The 18,955-nt window shown below is 51.3% G+C and overlaps 1 protein-coding gene across 1 annotated transcript; it reads left to right on the plus strand.

The window, feature by feature from the left end:
* The first annotated feature begins 4,013 nt into the window (after positions 1-4,013).
* On the plus strand, positions 4,014-10,245 carry RAB33A (RAB33A, member RAS oncogene family). Its single transcript, XM_073360658.1, has 2 exons — positions 4,014-4,420; positions 9,671-10,245. Exons 1-2 carry the CDS (start codon positions 4,103-4,105, stop codon positions 10,124-10,126), a joined length of 774 nt encoding a protein of 257 aa, XP_073216759.1. The 5' UTR covers positions 4,014-4,102; the 3' UTR covers positions 10,127-10,245.
* Positions 10,246-18,955: the final 8,710 nt, after the last annotated feature.

An 18,955-nucleotide genomic window follows, 5' to 3' on the forward strand; every position in this document is an offset into this window, starting at 1 on the left:
ATTTATGATCAGATTGAGAGAGTTGGCAGAATCTGGCTTATAGCTGATACCTTTAGGGAACTGTTCCCTAGCTCTACAGATCTAGCTCTTTTAATATCTTCTCACAAATTGCTCCCTCAAGATCCTATATGTTGCTCTTCTCTCAATTTCCTTACAGTCTGTCAGCATCTTTCCAGAATTGTTAGATTCACCCTACTTCTTGAAGCCAATATAGCATATTGTCTCATCAGAGTAGCAGTGTAATGTGAGACCTCTGCACGTGCAGCCCAAAAGTGCAGAAGATGGGGTCTTGTCCAATGAAGCATCTACCTCACAGTTGTGACTGCACACTACAAGCCATCCCAGAAGCATATGGAAGTGCTCCAGCAGCTGCCCTGTCCAATCCTCATCTGGGCTCGTTGTATAACTAGACACTTCTTGTTCCTGCTGGTTTGTGACTCCTTTGGCTCTCAGGGTATGTTTATACTGCAATAAAAATTCACAGCACTGAATCTCAGAGCTTGGGTCTGTTGACTTAGACTTGCGGGGCTCAGGCTGCAGGGCTAAAAATTGGTGTGTAGATGGTTGGGCTCGGGCTGGAGCCCAGGCTGTGAACGCCTCACCCCCCTCCACCCCGCCCCAGGTTTCAGAGCCTGCGCTCTATCCAGAGCCCAAACATCTACACTGTGATTTTTAGCCCTGCAACCTGAGCCCCACAAACTTGGTCAGCTGACCTGGACCAGCTGAGGCTATGCTGTGGGAGATGTACCCTCAGCTCTCCCAGTGCAGCCTGGAGTCAAAGTCTGCATCAGACTCCCCTGGGGAGGTTAGAATCCTCTGGGTGTGTTTCTAATGCACCGGTCACCAAAATATTCTGATATTATCCAAGGGAGGGACTGGAAACTGTTCTAAATCCCTCACTGTTACTGCAAACAAAGAATGCCTCAAAGCATTTTCGCCCATCCCCTTCTTAGCTGCGCTGTCTTTCACCAGCATTTTCTGGGATGTACATCCCTTTTGCAGCTGAGTGCCTTTCGACTGACTGCTCCTGTATGCATTTACAGTCCTGTCCAGGAGAATCCTCCTTTTAGCTACAGCAATGACTACTAGCCAGGTTCTAGCATGGTTTCCTTGACTACAGTGAAGGGTGTTAGAGCCATTCACAAAGCCACAGGGTTGAGGGGGAAGGGCCGCAGCACTATCTGGCTAGCATAGTTTGCAGCGCAGCCTGCGTGCACTGCTCCAGGGAGTCATGCTAGGCCCCCAGTGGCAGCAGTCACCACTCAGCTTCACCAGTGCTAATAGAGAGCAGCTGTTGTATCCCCCAGAGACGCTGTGGAGGGAAAGGCAGGCAAAGAGAAAGGAACAGGAGATTGAGGGGTGAAGGAGCACTGCAGAGACTCCTGGGCACTAAGGAAGACTCCAAGATAAAAGAGAGGGCCATGGAGGATGAAATCAAAGGTCTTGTCTGCACTCAGCTTTGTCTCAGCGCCAGCCAGTGGTGCAGGCAGCAAGTCCCGTATGAATCAGCTCCATCGTGTCTGCAATGGCAGTTTGCACTGGTGAAAATACACGGGCACTGGCTGTAAGTGAAGTAGATCCCCAGCATAGGCAAGGCCAAGGAAGGAAGAGAGGGAAGAAAGAATAAATTAACTCTGTGAAACAGAGTGAGGGGGAGAGTGGCCAAGAGACTGTGTAGCTGGGGGGAAAGCAGCAGTCCTGCCAAGGGAAGGGGCACAGGTGACATGAAACATTCCAATGCAAAGGGAGCTGGAGCCAAAGTGTCCAATGTGCGATGCCTCTCCAGTTATCAATCATGCTAGACTGAGCATCCAGCTGAAGGCAGAACAGTGACCCTATCCAGGGCACAAACGCTGAGGAGCTGGGCTGAGGTGAAGGGGACTCTTCCCCACATACCAGGGAGCAGGAGAAAGCTTCCCCCAAACTATCCAAAAGGATCCAAGAGCAATGATGGAAACTTGAGCTGACAGTGAGAAAGGAGAGAGGGCAGACACAGCATTGTCCAGGGGAGCCACCTGCCAAAGAGGCAGGAGCAGACTCGGGGCTAGTCTATACTCGAAGTGTTGTGCCACTGTATCACATCTGGTGAAGACACTACGCCAAGGGGAGAGAGCTCTCCTGTCAGCCTAATAACTCAGCAACAGGTGGTTATGTCAGCGGGAGAAGCTCTCCCACGGACAGCGATGTCCACACCGGCGCTTAGGTCAGTATAACTTATGTTGCTCGGGTGTGTGTATAAGTCACCACCGGGAGTGACATAAGTTACACCCCTGAGCACATAAGTGGTAGTGGGTACAAGCCCTCAGATGCCCTATGTGATGAAGTGGGAATTTTCTGTAATATTTTTTATTCCTATGTGACTCAGTTTCCCTATGTACTTGCATTGCTACCCAGTAGGTGCAAAGGGGGTAAAAAGCTGCTCTTGGGGCAGAACAGGATACATGAGATGTTGTGTCATGTAACTGTCTGGAGTGGAATTAATGGGTCATTAAAGGACTGGCTGAAATTGACCCATATCAGTGAAGGGTCCACAAAAACAATGGGACTGAGCAATTCATACTTATCCATGGGACTGTCTCGCAGGCGAACTCGGTATGACTCTGCAGGAGCTGGACGTTGGCCTGAAACACATCAGGTAGCTGCAATAAGAGTTAGCATTGAGGAGAGAGGTGGGAGCTCTCACCTGGGGGTGAGGAGAAAGGGAGAGCGACAGAGAGAGAGAGCCAAGATGGCTTCAACGGCAGCATGGCTCAAGGGAGCCCTGGCCTAATTGGCCAGGCTGAACTCTTTTCATCTTAACCTTTTCATCTCTGCTAACAGCAGGATTGTCAGATTCTGTAGCCAGGTGACTAAGAACTCATTGCCTTTGTTTGAAAAGGCTGCCTGGTGTGGCTGCCAATACTCACAGAAAGCATTGCACCCTGAAGGGGCCTGGTAAAAGGCTTCTGCAAGAGTCTGGCTTGGCTGGAGTCATGGAGAGAGACAGAGACTGAAGGTGCCTGAAGGCCTAGTTTCTAAGTCTTGGAGGCCATAGGCCTGTCCCTGTGGAAATGTGTGGGTCCTTGGGGCCCAGCAAACTGAAGGGGTCACTCACAAGGGACTGGTTACAGGCTGGGGCACAGACTAGACCCTGTGGATCCATGACCTATCCCAGGCATGTGCTGATGGTCCCTCTAACAGAGACCCAGCATGTGTGTCTGTCACAGGTGTTGGCAGTGCCCATAATGAATTCCTGTATTGGATGCACACAGTCATGTCTGTACTTTGGTCTGTTGTAAATTTCTCTTCGCTCTCTGGCCTGCATGTAACCCGGGAAGTGCCCCCCTAAGCCTTGTGATCCAGGTCAGCCTTCTCCCAGCCACAGACCGCCTCTGATCTTGCCTACCCTGCTTCTGCCTTTCACCTGAGCTGGAGAGACTGGGCCTAGAAGAGCAGGTAGGGGTGAGAGGGCTGTCAGCTGGTATGTGCTGATGGTGCCAGCCCACTGCTGGCTAGATGTCATGCTGCTGTGGTCACGCAGGCTGTGCAAATGTGGCTCTGTTCACCTCTCCAGCCTGGCTGTCCCCACAGCAGCCTGCAGAGAAGGTGGAGGGCAGTGCTGCCTTTTCCTGCTTCCCGCGCGGGTTTGGAGAGATCTGGAGGGGAAGGTTCCCTGTGTGCCCCCTTTGGGCTGCTTGTTTCCCCGCCAGTATAATCAGGCCCGCCTGGGCTTTGCTGATGGGCTGAGCTGGGCGAGCCAGAGCGGGCCCTGGGAGGCAGCTCTTCTGGCCGCTCAGCAAGAGTTTTTCTCCCACCTGGGCCTTTCACTTCAATATGGGTGTTCAGGGCCCGGCCCACAGCATCCGAGCGCCCGCGGCGGCCCTTTCCTGGCCTAGGCTCCCAGGGGCAGAGGTCCTGGCCCTGGGCTAGGCTCCCGGAGGGGGCGTGGCAGGCCGCGCCCGGGGCCGCCCCTTGCTCCGCTGGCGAGCAGCCAGGGCCAGGTACCCCTGCGCCCCGGCTGCTGGCCCGCAGGCAGGCGCCGCGGGAGCGCGTGGGTCGGGCGAGCCCCGCTGCCAGCCCCACCCGCCGGCCGGCCAGGGGGAGGGTCTCCGCCGCGCTGAATATGTATCAGCCACCTGATCCGACGGGCTCGCCGCCGCGCTCGGCAGCTGCCTCCTGCCTTTGTGTGCGGGCCGCCGCCCGGCTCCGCGTAGCGCCCGGCATGCAGCCCTCCGGGCCGGCCGCCGCCGAGCTGGACGCCTCGCTGGAGCAGTACCTGCGGGTCCGCATCTTCAAAATCATCGTCATCGGCGACTCCAATGTGGGCAAAACCTGCCTGACCTTCCGCTTCTGCGGGGGCGCCTTCCCCGCCAGCACCGAGGCCACCATCGGCGTGGACTTCAGGGAGAAGACGGTGGAGATCGAGGGAGAGAAAATCAAGGTGGGGGGAGAGGCGGGGTGGGGGGTGAGGAAGAGGAGGGCGATGGGGAAAGCAGGGGGTATGGGGGGAGCAGCAGGGGCAGTCAAGGAGGAGGGAATTGGGGGAGCAGAGCAGTGGGGGAGGCGGGGAATGGGGAGCAGGGAATTGGGGGAGCAGAGCAGTGGGGGAGGCGGGGAATGGGGAGCAGGGAATTGGGGGAGCAGAGCAGTGGGGGAGGCGGGAATTGGGGGAGCAGAGCAGTGGGGGAGCAGAGCAGTGGGGGAGGCGGGGAATGGGGAGCAGGGGCAGTGAGGGAGGAGGGAATTGGCGGGTGAGGGTGGTGAGAGGAGGAGCAAGGGGCAGTGGGGGATGGGAATGGGGGAGCGGGGGGGCACGGCGGCGGAAGGGAGTTGGGGGAGCAGGACGTGGTGGCAGATGGGGAGTGGGGAAAGGGGAAATGGGGAAAGCAGGGGCAGTGAGGGAGGACGGAATTGGGGTGGTGGTAGTAAGAGATGGAGTCAGACGGGGATGGGGGAGCAGGGGACAGTGGTAGATGGGAGCAGGGGGAATGGGGAAGCGGGAAGGATGGGGGAGCAGAGGGGAGTGGGAGATGTGGAGTGGGGGGAATGGAGGAGCAGGGACAGTGAGGGAGGAGGGAACTGGGGGTGCGGGATGGGGTAAGAGAGGGATGGGGAGCAGAGGGTAGTGGCAGATGGGAGCAGGGGGGAACGGGAGACCGGGGGCAGTGGCGGATGGGGATTGGGGGGGAAAGGAGGAGCAGGGGGAGGGAATGGGAGGTGGCGAGGGATGAGGAGTTAGGGGATTGGTGAGGGATTGGGGGGAGAGGTGGAGAACAAGCAGGGGAGTTGGTGTCAGGAAGGCATGGGTCAGAGAGAGTGGGATGCTGGAGAGCAGGTGAGGTACAAGGAAATGGGGGAACAGCACCAGCAGCAGAAGGAGAGAAGGGGAACAGGGAGAGTGATTGGGGGGTTCTCCAGGTGTGAGACATCCATGGTGTGCAAAGGCCAAAGAGCAGGTGTGGGCATTGGAAGGGGCTGAAGAGGGGTGGAGGTGTGTGGTGAGAGGGCTAGAGGTTGCCTGGGGTGTGTCGGTGGTCAGAGGTAGGGGGTGTCACAGAGTGTGGGGGAGTCCAGGCCCTGCACCCCTCTTCCTGGAATTCACTGAGACTCTCAGCCAGCCAGTAAAACAGAAGGTTTATTGGACAACAGGAACACAGTCCAAAACAGAGCTTGTGGGTACAACCAGGACCCCTCAGTCAAGTCCTTCTGGGGGAGCAGGGAGCTTAGATCCCAGCCCTGGGGTTCCCTGGGTTCCTCCACCCAGCACCAAACTGAAACTAAACCCCTCCAGCAGGTTCCCTTCTGCAGGCAGAGGTCTTACCTCCCCCTACCCCTCCTGGCTCAGGTTACAGGCGCTCAGGTCTCCCATCCCCAGGGCACATTCCCAGGTCAACACTCCCCCCTCCCTGCTGCATCACATCGTCACAGGGAGGTAGTTGAGGTTGATGAGATATGTGTGGGTATCAAGCTATGAAAGTGTCACGGGGATGGGGGCACATCTACTGGGGGGCAGTGAGATAGGAGGCCATGAGTGGAGTGGGGGGCAGAGGTGGGGAGCTAGAGCAGAGGCAGTAAGGTACAAAGGCCCTGGGGTGGCAAGAATGTGTGGGAGAGCAGTGAGTGGAGTAGCAAGTTATTGGGGTGGGGGCTAAGAGGGTACGAGGTTGGTGGGGAAGTATGATGGCACTGGTGGGGAGGGAAGGGGGTGGGAAGGTACAAGGGCACAGGTGGGGAGGAGAGGGGGCGGGGAGGTACAAGGACACTGGAGGGGAAGAGGGGGAGGGGAGAGATGTATGAGGGCACTGGAGGGGGGCTACGAGGTCATCCAGGGGATTGGGAAGTCTGAACCCATTGGTGAAACATTGTGGGGGGGAGGGTGGTATAAGGCGCTGGGAGCATGAGGGAAGGAGGGAGGGGGCAGGGGGATATGAGGGGGCAGGGAGGTAGGAGGGGATGGGAGCGGTTGAGGGAGGGGGAACTATGAAATCATGGAGGGGGCTGGGGAGGGGAGAGGGTGGAGTGGTACAGGAGGTCGGGGCAGGAGATGTATGAGGATTGGGATGGAGGGAACATGGTGATAGATGGGATTGGGCAGAGAGCACTGGAGGTGCTGAGGTATGAGGGCATTGGGAAAATGGGGGCCATGTACCAGGCCCCTGGGAGGTTCCAAGATCTGTGGAGGAGGTGGTGGTGAGAATGCTGTGGAAAGGTCCAGTGTGCCCAGTTTTGGAGCAAGGGAGCTGCGTGGGGGAATGGAAGTGAGTGCTTGGAGGAAGGAGCTGGTAGCTGCTCCAGACCCCAGGACTTCTGCCACTGAGGAAAGCAGGGCTTTGCGGAGCTGGGCTGTAGGCCCAGTTTGCAGAGCAGAGCCGTGGGCCCACCCAGCCAGTTGCTGTGACTGTGGCTTGAGGCCTAGGGCTTGGTGAGTTGCAGTAGCTTGTGCATGCAGCTGGCAGCCCAGTGGGATGCTCCTTGCTGTGTCTGTGTGTAATGGCTACGCAGGGAACAGGCCTTGAGCAGCTGGCTCTGTGTGGGTGCCTTTTCTTGCAGCTTGCACCAAACTTTCTCCATAGGAGGAGATGACCACTCCACTATCACAACCCAATATTCCAAAATCACAAGCCAGGCCCCCAAATCATGAGACTGTTTAAAATCTTGAATGCTGGGTCTTTTTTTTTTTTTTTTTTGAGTCCTGGTTTCTGAGCCTTTAAGCTGCACTCAGGTGTTTTCAGACTTTCCTTTGCAAATGTACAGGCTAGAAACCACCTTTTTAAATGAAAGCTGAGTTTCTGCAAAATATTAACTTGTCTTGAGTTTACATCCATAAAGTGCATGGGCTGGATCTGGCTGCCTGCCCGCCCAGTGGGTTGACTCTGGTAATCCAAGCTCGATGGTTGAGGCTGGTAAACTTTGACTTGGTGGGTAAGGTAACAGAGAGCAAGGGAAGATTGGCAGGCTTGGCACGCTGCAGCGGGAGTGACCCCTGGAAGCTGAGCAGTCTGAGGGCTTCTGAAGGGGGAAAAACAGTGCAGTCAACCCGTGCCATTTTATCACAAGTCTCAGAATATTTGGTGTTTTTTCTTAAATCTCCAGATTGTGGGATCATGTGATTAAGGGAGACTCTCAGCTTTTTCATTGCAGAGGCGGGCGGGAAGTTGTCAGATTCTAGCCCTCCTGAATGCAGATAAAAGCCTGAAAACATGACCCAAGTAGACTGAAAGGCTCAGAAACCAGGCGAGTCATAACCACTGAGCTGTTGTCCCTCTTTCTGGCCTAATGAATATTTAATTAGTTATACAAAGTGAAACACTCCAACAAGACTCTATAGTCCAGGGGTCAGGACACTCACCTGAGATGTGGGAGACCCAGGTCTCTGCTTCTAATAGGGTAGAGCAGACATTTGAACCTGGGCCTCCCGTCTCCCCGGGGAAGTGCTCTGCCTTCCAGACTGTGGGCTGTTCCAGGCTGCTCTCCATCTCAATTTGACTGGTCCATCCTGGCCCAGGGAGCCATTTCAGTGGTGATAAAACGGCACTTTTCGACAGAAAGAAGCTTGGTCAAAATGTTTTCAGCCAGCTTTGTTCCTGAGTCCTGTGATCATGCTAGTGCAACTTACACCATATGTTGGTCTGAAACAAGTGTTACTGCTCCAGCCTGGAAGTGTCCAGCCTGCTGCTCTATCATAGCTGCTTACACTTGAGCAGTGAGGGGAGAAGGGTTAGTGGCCCAGGCTAACCTCCTGCCAGAGGGGAAAAATGAGGTGTATGTAGCCTGAAAAGAGGGTGTGTAAGAGGGTGGGGACAAGAGGGTCTGAAGGACAATTAGCCCAGGGCAGCCCCTCCTTTTCATGCTGTCCTCCTGATTCAAGTGCAAGGAGGAAGTGAATGGCAGGGAAATGAAGAACAAACATGTTTGCTTTCTGCCAGCGTGTGCCCAGCTTGAGACGCCCCTGCTGCAGATGCTGGCACTGGGTTGACAAGGAAGCCGGATGGTTTCAGCATCAGTCTGCAGTTATTGCAGCTTTAAAAAAGAAATAATAAAATCCCAGGCTTCAGGGTGCACCTGCAGGGGTCGGGAAGGAGTTCTACTATTTCTTCCCCTTCCAGATTCACCATTGTACAATTGGCTGGGTGCATTACAGGGTTCTTCGCATCTTCTGGAATAGGATGCTGGCGGCAGGGCTGTCCCTAGGGGGATGCGGGGCTGGGGACAAGTCAGCCTCCCTACTAGTCTCCTCACTGTCCACCCACCACCTCACACCTCCCCTGCCTATCACTCTCGTCCTTGCTGTCTGCCCGCCTGTCTCCTCGCCGTCTGTCCAGCATGCCCCCTGTAAACCGCTCTCCTCCTGAACATCTGCCTGACTCCTACCCCCCGCTTCCTCACTCACCACTTGCCTCCCCACTGTCCGTCCAGTGCATGTCCCCCCCTGCCACTCTCCTCCTTACCCCGTTTGCCCACTCGTCTCACCTAAATATAGGGACAAATGGCATAGATCTGTCGGGACGTGGGACAAAGGGCTAAATATTGGGACAGTCCCGATTTTATTGAAGTGCAGGGGCCCCCGAAAGCATGGGGCCTGGGGCGGTTGTCCCAATTCACCCTACCCAAGGGACAGCTCTGGCTGGTGGAGGTGGAGTAATGCCTGGTATGGTGTTGAAATGCCTCTTTAAGTGCCAGGTGTTTTGTGCACATCATTGCTATGGTGAAGATGGCAATGAAATATAGTTAGAAGAGGAAACACTCTCTTAAAAACAAGCTCACAGGGCCTGCCAGATAGGTGCTGAGCAAGAGTGATTGAATCCCAGACAACCACTTTGCCTGGAGCAAACCATGCTCAGTACAAGCACAAAGGAATCCAAGGCTTCTGGGCCAGAATACAGGGACTATTTGCAGGTAAAGCAAAGGGCTGCCCAGGGAGAGACTTCTCTCAAAATGTGCTGGACTCAGCAGTGTCAGTTGAGGTGAAGGGGAATTAGCTGTGTGGAGCTCTGCAGTTGTCTAGCCTCACTAATCAAACTGAACAAGGGTTATGTACATATTGAGAATGATCTAGACTAAGAGGAAATGCCCCAAGTCTCTGTGCCCCCAGCCTCTCCCAACAAGAAACTGCCTTTTCCTGGGACCCAAGCCCTTTGTGGGGGTGGGCTATATCTTGGCTGCCTCAGGCACACTGTGCTTTGTTTTCTAGGTGCAGGTCTGGGACACAGCTGGCCAGGAGCGGTTCCGGAAGAGCATGGTAGAACACTATTACCGCAATGTGCATGCCGTCATCTTTGTCTATGATGTCACTAAGATGGCTTCCTTCCACAATCTCAAAATGTGGATTGAGGAATGCAATGGGCATGCTGTGCCCCCTTTCGTCCCCAAGGTGCTTGTTGGGAACAAGTGTGACTTACGAGAACAAATTCAGGTGCCATCCAGCGTGGCCCTGAAATTCGCTGATGCTCACAACATGCTTTTGTTTGAAACATCAGCCAAGGACCCCAAAGAGAGTCAGAATGTGGAGTCAATTTTCATGTGCCTGGCCTGCCGATTGAAGGCCCAGAAGTCCCTGCTCTATCGGGATATGGAGAGGCAGCAGGGAAAAGTGCAGAAACTGGAGTTCACACAAGATGCTAACAATAAAAATTCCTGCCCCTGCTGAACGGAGGCTGTGCAGTCTAGGTTAATATTGTGGGGGGAGGGGTTTTGTGCCTGTATAAGACTGACACCTGCTTGTTTCACTATAAATTAATGTTAACAAAATAAAATTTGTATCACTGATGTCTGCTTTGAGTCTGTCTTTGCCTATCAACAGGGTATTCAGAGTAATTATATGCTTGTAGAAATGGGGTCTTGGCTAGGACTGGAACTCTCAGCAAACCCTCAAGCTGGCTGTTCATATCACCATGTAAGAGATTAACCCAAGGTAAAGTTTAAAGGGTATGTTGCTGTCATGCCCTGAGACTTGACTCTTTGATGCTGTGTTGAGAGGGATCCTTGTAGCTGTTCTACAACAGCTGAATGCCCGGTCTGTGCAGGAAGGACTGACTTGCACTCATTGCTCTGCGTAGGATTCCTGTCAGGATAAAATCTTCAGTTTCTTTCTGGTTCTGCATGACATTTTGATTTAAAAAAACAAACAAACCTAGAATGATATTGTGACATTAAGAACAGCCCTAGGACCGAGGGAAAGTGGCATTCTGCTCTCCAGCAGTGAGTTTCAGTTGGCCTGATCAACCCAGTATACCCCAACTCACTATTGTTACTACAAGACACCTTTTAGTGATACTGATATTGTTATAACTCACTGGTTAATATTGTGTAATGTAGATGCAAGCAACTCATGCAAAATTATGGACATAAACTGAAATTATAGTTCTTCAAAGGTGTTTGCCAGTCAGAGGAGTTACCCTAAACAAAGGAATGTGATTTCTCCATCGGATATTTACTTCCAAAACACTTTGAAAGACACAATGAGAATGTAGTTACATATCTCAAACAGTCATCAAGCTAACAAGGGGTGGAGGCAAACCTCACACATAACAAGCAGGGGAGAAGACAGCCTGGCATCTACACCCATCAGAGAAGAGATGCTTGATCTGGGTTTCACTTTTCAAAGACTACATTGCAAAGGCTTACTGGTCTATGAAGACTGGAGGGCTGAACCTCAAGTGACAAGCAACTGATTGTACACTATTACTATATTATAAACATGTATAGAGTGTGGTATTTTCTGAAAGCTAATGACACACCAGTGATTAATATTGTGAACTGTACATATTAACACTATAAGGAATTATGGATACTCATTTATACTAGGCTGTACAGTTTGCCCAGACAGGAGGAAATGTCACAACTATTTATATGTAGTCTATGTAAATCAAGCATGGTGGAATCAAACAGTGGAAGCCCTATTTACATACAGAGGCATGGGAAGCCCACAGAAAAGAAAGAACAGCATGAGGTCTTCCTGCCTCCTGAAACATCACTGAACTTTGGAAAATATAAGCAAAGGCAGAAGCCACCTTTGGCATTCATCACTAAACAGGCATATGGAAACAGAGCTCTTGTGAGCTGAGAAAGATGAATCCTTTAAGGGGAGGGTGAAGTCTCTGGGAATTGAATATAGACGAGAAACCTCCTTAGGCAAAGATTGTACCTTGCTAGATTAAGTTTTGGACTTTCAGAATTAGGTTTTGTTTTACTTGTAACTATCTTAATTCCTTGTACATGAACTCACTTAATCCTATGCATATTTTATTAAATTTATTTCATTCTTACCATAAACCAATTCAGCCCTGTGTTTAAAGGGAAGGGTGTATTTACTCCCATTTAAGATAGTAAGCTGTGATGTGGTTTTCTCTCTTTACAGGAGCAATGAACCTCATTATTTCTCTGAGCTGTCCAGAAGAGGGCTGGGCACTTCAGTGCACACAGTTTTGGGAAAATTCAGGACTGGGAGTGTGTTGGGGTCATTTTGCTAGTTGTAAACAAAGCTGGTAGAACCCAGAGTGTGACTGATTGATGTGTTGTTGGCAGGCTGCTAGGGTCAGAGCTGCTGGACCAGGGCTATAGCTACACACACACACACTCATGGTGTGATCTGCATGCTAGTAGGCTGGGTGGGAGCAGCCCAGGGAGCTAGAGCAGCAAAGCAGTGAGAAACCCCATGTTACAGGACCTGTGGTGACACAGCCCTTCAGTGGTATGGATTAAATCCCTCACTGACCAGACCATCACAGATATAAAAATAATGTTGCACATGTTAAATGGATTAAAAACTAGCTAACTCTGACAAGTTTCAAAATTAAACTGGAAATAGGGAATCATCCAGTGGGTATGTTTCTAATGGGGTCCTGCAGAAATCTATTCTTGGCCCTATTCTATTTGACATAATCAGTGACCTAGAACAAAACATAAAATCATCACTGATAAAGTTTGAAGATGAAATAAAAATTAGGGGAGTGGTAAATAATGAAGATGACAGGTCACCGATACAGAATGATCTAGATTGTTGGGTAAATGGGTGCAAGCAAACAATTTGCATTTTAATACAGCTAAATGTAAACGTACACATGTAGGAACAAAGAATGTAGGCTATATTTACAGAATGGGGGACTCTATCCTGGAGAGCAGTGACTCTGAAAAAGAGTTTTTGGGGGAATAGATAATCATCTGATCAAGAGCTCCCAGTATGATGCTGTGATCAAAAGGGCTAATGCAATCCTTGGATGCATAAACAGGATAATCTTGAGCAGGGGTAGAGAAGTTATTTTACTTCTGTCTTTGGAACTAGTGTTACAGCTGCTGGAATACTGTGTCCATTTCTGGCACCCACAATTCAAGAAGGATGTTGATAAATTGCAGAGGGTTCAGAGAAGAGGCACAAGAATGATTAAAGGATTATAAAACATGCTTTATAGTGATAAACTCAATAGATTGAGCTCTTTGAATCTAACAAAGAAACAGTCAAAGGGTGCCTGGATTACAGTCTATAAATACCTACATGGGGAACAAATATTTAATAATGGGCTCTTCAGTCTAGCAGAGAAAGGTATAACATGATCCAATGGCTGGAAGTTAAAACTAGACATTCAGACTGGAAATAAGGTATAACTTTTTAACTGTGGTGTTAAGGCTGATTCCCCACTCTGGCACTTTGAATGCAGAAGATGGGAGCCTGCAAGGACTCTAAAAATTAATACTTGCCACTCCAGGCTTGTATTAAACTCCCAAGATTACAGCTTTTCTCCGACCATGGATGGGTAGATACTGCCACCACCCAAGTGCAAAAACCCTTTGAGAACCCAGAAAGGCGCACTTGGGAATTCCTTCCTGTGGGGTACCCTCAAGCCCTTTCACACCCCCTCCAGGGAAGAGCTGAGAAAGAAAAAAAGAAAAGAAAATCAGCTGTTGCCACCAGCTAATAAAAAAACCCAAAAAACACGTGCACAAACTTTTTAAGACACAGAACTCCAATCCTGTTCTTAAAAAAAGGTAAATTTTATTAAAAAAGAAAGAAAATACACCTGAAAACTCAGGCTATTGCTAGATTTAAAAAGAGCAAATACAAGAATTATGCTTTAAAAATAGCTCTCGAGGTCCAACTTAAAGATTACAAGCAAAACAAAAGCACCTGGGGTTAGCACAGAGGAATCCACAAGCCATAAAAAATAAAGGGATAAACCTAATTGTGTCTTTTTAGATATTTCCTAATCTACTTACATATCTGGGGTTTTAGATGAGTAGTTTCTAGGTATGATACCAAAGATTTTTTCATACTGGCCCAAAGCTTCTTACAGCATCACTGCTCCTTGTCTGCTTCTCCCCGAGAACAAACAAACAGACAGACAAAAGGGGAGTCTTGCTTTAATTTTAAAAAGTTCTAGCCTTCCCATTAGCTCTTTTGGCCAGGTACCCACTCCCTTTTACCTATGCATTGCAGTGAGACTTTTAACTATTTACAGGTAAAGCAAGTAGAGAACAGCTACTAAGACGGATTTTATAGCTAACTGGCTGGCTGGATCCATAAAAGAGGCTACCCCTCCCACTTCATTTATCCCAAGTGGTAATTAACCATTGGAACAATTTAACAATGACCATGGCGGATTCTCCATCACAGACAATTTTAAAGTCCAGACTGGATGTTTTTTCTAAAAGATCTGCTCTAGAAACTTATTGTGGGGGAAGTTCTCTGGCCTGTGTTATACAGGTGGTCAGACTAGATAATCACAATGGTTCCTTCTGGCCTTGGAATCTATGAATTTAATGAATGTTCTCTTTGCAGTTTTAGATAAATACAAGTGTCTTCTTTACTTCCTATCCTGTAGTGTTGCTTCTACACAGCTGCCCATGTTCCAGGTGTCCCATGTGTTGCTGTGGAGGAGTGAGTGATTTATTCTTTTCTCTAAAGCATACGGGGGACATCCTTTCCAATTGATAGTTACCAAAATAATATGAATTAAGATATTTTCTACTTCTCTGGAAAAGTGTTGTAGCCCTCTCAGTCCCAGGATACTAGAGAGACAAGGTGGGTCAGGGAATGTCTTTTATTAGAGCATTCTGTTGGAGAGAGACACAAACTTTTGAATTACACAGAGCTCTTCCTCTGGACCTGAGGAAGAGCTCTGTGTAGTTCAAAAGCTTGTCTCTCTCACCAACAGAAGTTGGTCCAATAAAATACATTACCTTACCCACCTTGTGTCCCTGGAAAAGGGCAGTCTAGTGACCAAAAATGCCTAAGCCCCTAGCCCTGCACACTGTAGAAAGGAAGTTGCTGCTTTCAGGTTGAGCCTGGAGCTAGCCCCTGCTGCTAAATCAGCTGTGCTGTGGAGGAGTGTTCTGGGGATGTCAAGCAGACTCAGCAATCCAGTAGCACCAGAACCTCAGTGTCTATGGCTACCAGTGCTAGGAGACAAGGACAGCTCCCTGGTTTGGTGTCAGTCACATTACTCACAGCTTGGTGACTCAAACATAGCAATGGTGAGATCATCACCTGCTAAAAATAATGAATCTGAGGAATAAATCTCTGGCCTCAAAATCTATTGGTTTTTTTTCAGTCTGATTTTCAGTGCTGCTGATGTCATCTACATCCATTATCTAAATGCATCACCATCACCCCATCTTACAACCTCTCCTGGCATGTCAGCAACGAAGAATCCAGTGCTCAGTATTAACTGGGGAACCTTCGATATTCAAGGTGATTTTCAAAGTTGCCAGAATCCCATTATATCTAATGAGAACTGAGTGTCCAAATCCTGATATGCTACACCAAAAAGACAAATAGCCGTATGTGGGTTCACAGGGAGGGCTTCACTAAACAGCCACTGCCATGTTTTTGTAGTGCTGCTAATCAACAAGCCAAGGAAACTAGAGCAAAGTAGCTGTGTGGTGAGAGAGTATCTGGGGCGATGGGGCCTGGAATGGTGATGCTCTGGTTCGCTATTCAGGGAGAGAGAGGATGCCTGTGGAACAAGGGGACCAAGAAGCTCTTGTGCAGAGTCTCAGCACCTAGTGTCCTGTGTGGGGTACACAGAAAGAGATCAGTACCTGTTATGTCCGTTCATCACAGGAGGGTCTCCCCAGCAGGCAAACACAATATCATGCACAGAAACCAGGTCTTTGTCCAGCCTGGGGCAGTGTTCTCCATTTAGCAAATTTGTCACTAAATCTAGCAACTTCTTAGGTCTCATGAAGATTTTTCAATCTTTACTGCAACTTTTCAATAAATCGGTCAATATTCTGGAGACTTTTGGTTTTGTCCCAGTTTCAGTTCCCGACAGCCAGCCTTGCTTGGAGTTAGGGGGCAGTGGATTTGGAGGGAGGGAGAGGATGGTTGGTGCGGTTACTCATACAGCTGTAGGCAGCGGCATGTGGCAGCCACAGTCTAGCCTATTACTTTTGATGATTGGGAAGCAGCAGAACAGATGTTGGAGCCTCCAGCTGCAATGGTCACGCTGGGCTTGGCAAGTATGGGATGGGGCAACTTGGCAGAAGACCCAGGGGTCCCAGCCTCTCCTGGCCCTTTGACAGAGAGGGGAGGGGAGGGGAGGGCAGGGCAGGGCCTGGCTGGTCCCGGTTTCTCTGGTGGGGTGAGGGGAGGGAGAAGCTGGTTTGGGTCTCACCAGTGGGAGGTGTGATAACTGGGCCTACGAATTTACCCTAATTGTGAGTCCAAATGTAAGAATCGAGTAAGTTCATAAAATGTCACAATAACCGAAAACAACAACTGTTGATAGGAAAACATGCAAGAGACAGACAGCAAGACTGAACTAATCCAAACAAAAAGGCCTGTTATAACTTGGACTATGTTAAGATAATGGTAAACAAAAACAGCCACGTGCAAGAGATCAAATATCAATGCACTAAAACTGTTGCATCAGAGATTAGGCCTAATTGATGGACAAAACAATGAAGGGATGGGCTATTCCATCAATCACTCCCTTCTGGGGTCCTTAAAGAAACGTTGGGGGAGAAAAATTGGCTACTGGAGTGAACTTCACCAAGCCAGCTGCCACCCTCACCATCTCCTGAGATGCCAGACCTTTATACCAATTCTGAAAGATGTCCTGAACAGACCAGGCCAGCAGGACCCAGGTGACATCACCACATCCACTGGCTCTGGCAGGGTTGTAAGACTTTGTTTTTCTCCCCCACAACGTGTCTTTTTCCTTCCCTACCTTAATTTCTTTTCTTTCCTATTCCCCTTTTTTTCCTTCTGTCTAATGAGAGTCTGGCCAAGTCAAGACTGTATATGTTACAACACTACTGTGAGCCTGTGCCCAGAAAACGGCAGCTAAAAGCAATGCCCTAAACAGTCCAACGCTGTTACACATTTGCCAGGTCTTGGAGTAGCTGACCAAACCATGTGCTGGGCCTGTGTTTTTCCAGCAATGAGGTTATAAGTGAGAGTCAACACCAGAGGCAGAAGCTGCATTTTCTATCTTTGCTGTTCTTTTCTCTCCTCTTTTGTATGTTTGGCATGTTTTTTCTTCTAGGAAATGAGATCAAACTTTAAGAATATCAACAACCCCAACACATCTCTACCTAACTTCTTTTTTCCCCCAAAAAGGAAATTACCATCTTCAAAACCCCTAAGAGACTGTCAAATAAGGGTGGGGGGGAAGGGGTTCCCGCTAAAAACTCTCTCCAGCTACAGGGAAAAGGAACGGGAACAAGGTATGCTGTTAAAATGAAAGCCTTACTTGATACTTTACATTTCAAATGCTTTAACTGTTTTTCACTTTCTGGATCTTTAATAAAAGGTTACAAGGTTGTTTAATGGCATGTTTGCCCAGACATTAAGCAGGCTGATGTCTCTGTATACCAAACCCCAAACCGTGTTTTAACACTGCTTAATGTTGGACAATGACAGGTCACGTCAACACCTCTGACTCTCTGGGCCTATATATTCCATCTAAGGGGTTCTCAACCTTTCCTGATTACTGTACCCCTTTCAGGAGTCTGAAACCCGAGCCCTGCTGCCCAGGGCTGACACATGTAATTGAGCTTCACGTGGAGCCTGGGACAATTGCCCTGCTTGCCATCTCCTAACGCGAGCCCTCCACTTGCACCATCCCTAAACCCATCCTGCGAACCCCCAGGTTGAGAAACACTGATCTAGATGAGTTGATGTAGCCCCTAGAAAACCCTGTGGATCCCCAGGAAAATGCATATCCCTGGTTGAGAACCACTGATCTAAACTAATACAAGGGGGACAGGAAGAGAGTTCCTGGCTGGTCCTGGTCTTTCCGATTGGAGGGGAGAGATCTCAACTAGTTTGGGTCTCTGGTGGGAGGATAGGGGATGGGGGAAAAGGTCTCACCATACTGGTTTCTCTGGTGGGAAGGAAGGAGAGGGGAGGGGGAAGCTCGGTCATTGCAATGCAAAGGGGGGAACCCAGGCCTCTCAGCCCCCTTAGGCAAATTCTAGTTGTGCCCTGTGGCTGGGCACCCGGTACCCGCATGGGTGTGTAGGAGTGAGAGTGAACCAGGGGTACCACTGCACCCGCCCTACCTCCCCAGAACCACCCTCCCTGCACAATCCCCTCTGCCTCCCCCGGGGACCCCGAGCCCCCCGCACAATCCCCTCTGCCTCCCCCGGGGACCCCGAGCCCCCCGCACAATCCCCTCTGCCTCCCCCGGGGACCCCGAGCCCCCCGCACAATCCCCTCTGCCTCCCCCGGGGACCCCGAGCCCCCCGCACAATCCCCTCTGCCTCCCCCGGGGACCCCGAGCCCCCCGCACAATCCCCTCTGCCTCCCCCGGGGACCCCGAGCCCCCCGCACAATCCCCTCTGCCTGCCCCGGGGACCCCGAGCCCCCCGCACAATCCCCTCTGCCTGCCCCGGGGACCCCGAGCCCCCCGCACAATCCCCTCTGCCTGCCCCGGGGACCCCGAGCCCCCCGCACAATCCCCTCTGCCTGCCCCGGGGACCCCGAGCCCCCCGCACAATCCCCTCTGCCTCCCCCGGGGACCCCGAGCCCCCCGCACAATCCCCTCTGCCTGCCCCGGGGACCCCGAGCCCCCCGCACAATCCCCTCTGCCTGCCCCGGGGACCCCGAGCCCCCCGCACAATCCCCTCTGCCTGCCCCGGGGACCCCGAGCCCCCCGCACAATCCCCTCTGCCTGCCCCGGGGACCCCGAGCCCCCCGCACAATCCCCTCTGCCTGCCCCGGGGACCCCGAGCCCCCCGCACAATCCCCTCTGCCTGCCCCGGGGACCCCGAGCCCCCCGCACAATCCCCTCTGCCTGCCCCGGGGACCCCGAGCCCCCCGCACAATCCCCTCTGCCTGCCCCGGGGACCCCGAGCCCCCCGCACAATCCCCTCTGCCTGCCCCGGGGACCCCGAGCCCCCCGCACAATCCCCTCTGCCTGCCCCGGGGACCCCGAGCCCCCCGCACAATCCCCTCTGCCTGCCCCGGGGACCCCGAGCCCCCCGCACAATCCCCTCTGCCTGCCCCGGGGACCCCGAGCCCCCCGCACAATCCCCT

This window comes from Lepidochelys kempii, chromosome 9 (assembly GCF_965140285.1).
Source record: "Lepidochelys kempii isolate rLepKem1 chromosome 9, rLepKem1.hap1, whole genome shotgun sequence".
NCBI classification, from domain to species: Eukaryota; Metazoa; Chordata; order Testudines; family Cheloniidae; genus Lepidochelys; species Lepidochelys kempii.

Excerpts from the sequence above, each read along its gene's own strand:
- RAB33A (XM_073360658.1), top strand. The coding sequence starts at position 4,103 with ATGTATCAGCCACCTGATCCGACGGGCTCGCCGCCGCGCTCGGCAGCT. Across the intron at positions 4,421-9,670 it reads TCGAGGGAGAGAAAATCAAG|GTGCAGGTCTGGGACACAGC; the intron begins GTGGGGGGAGAG and ends TTTGTTTTCTAG.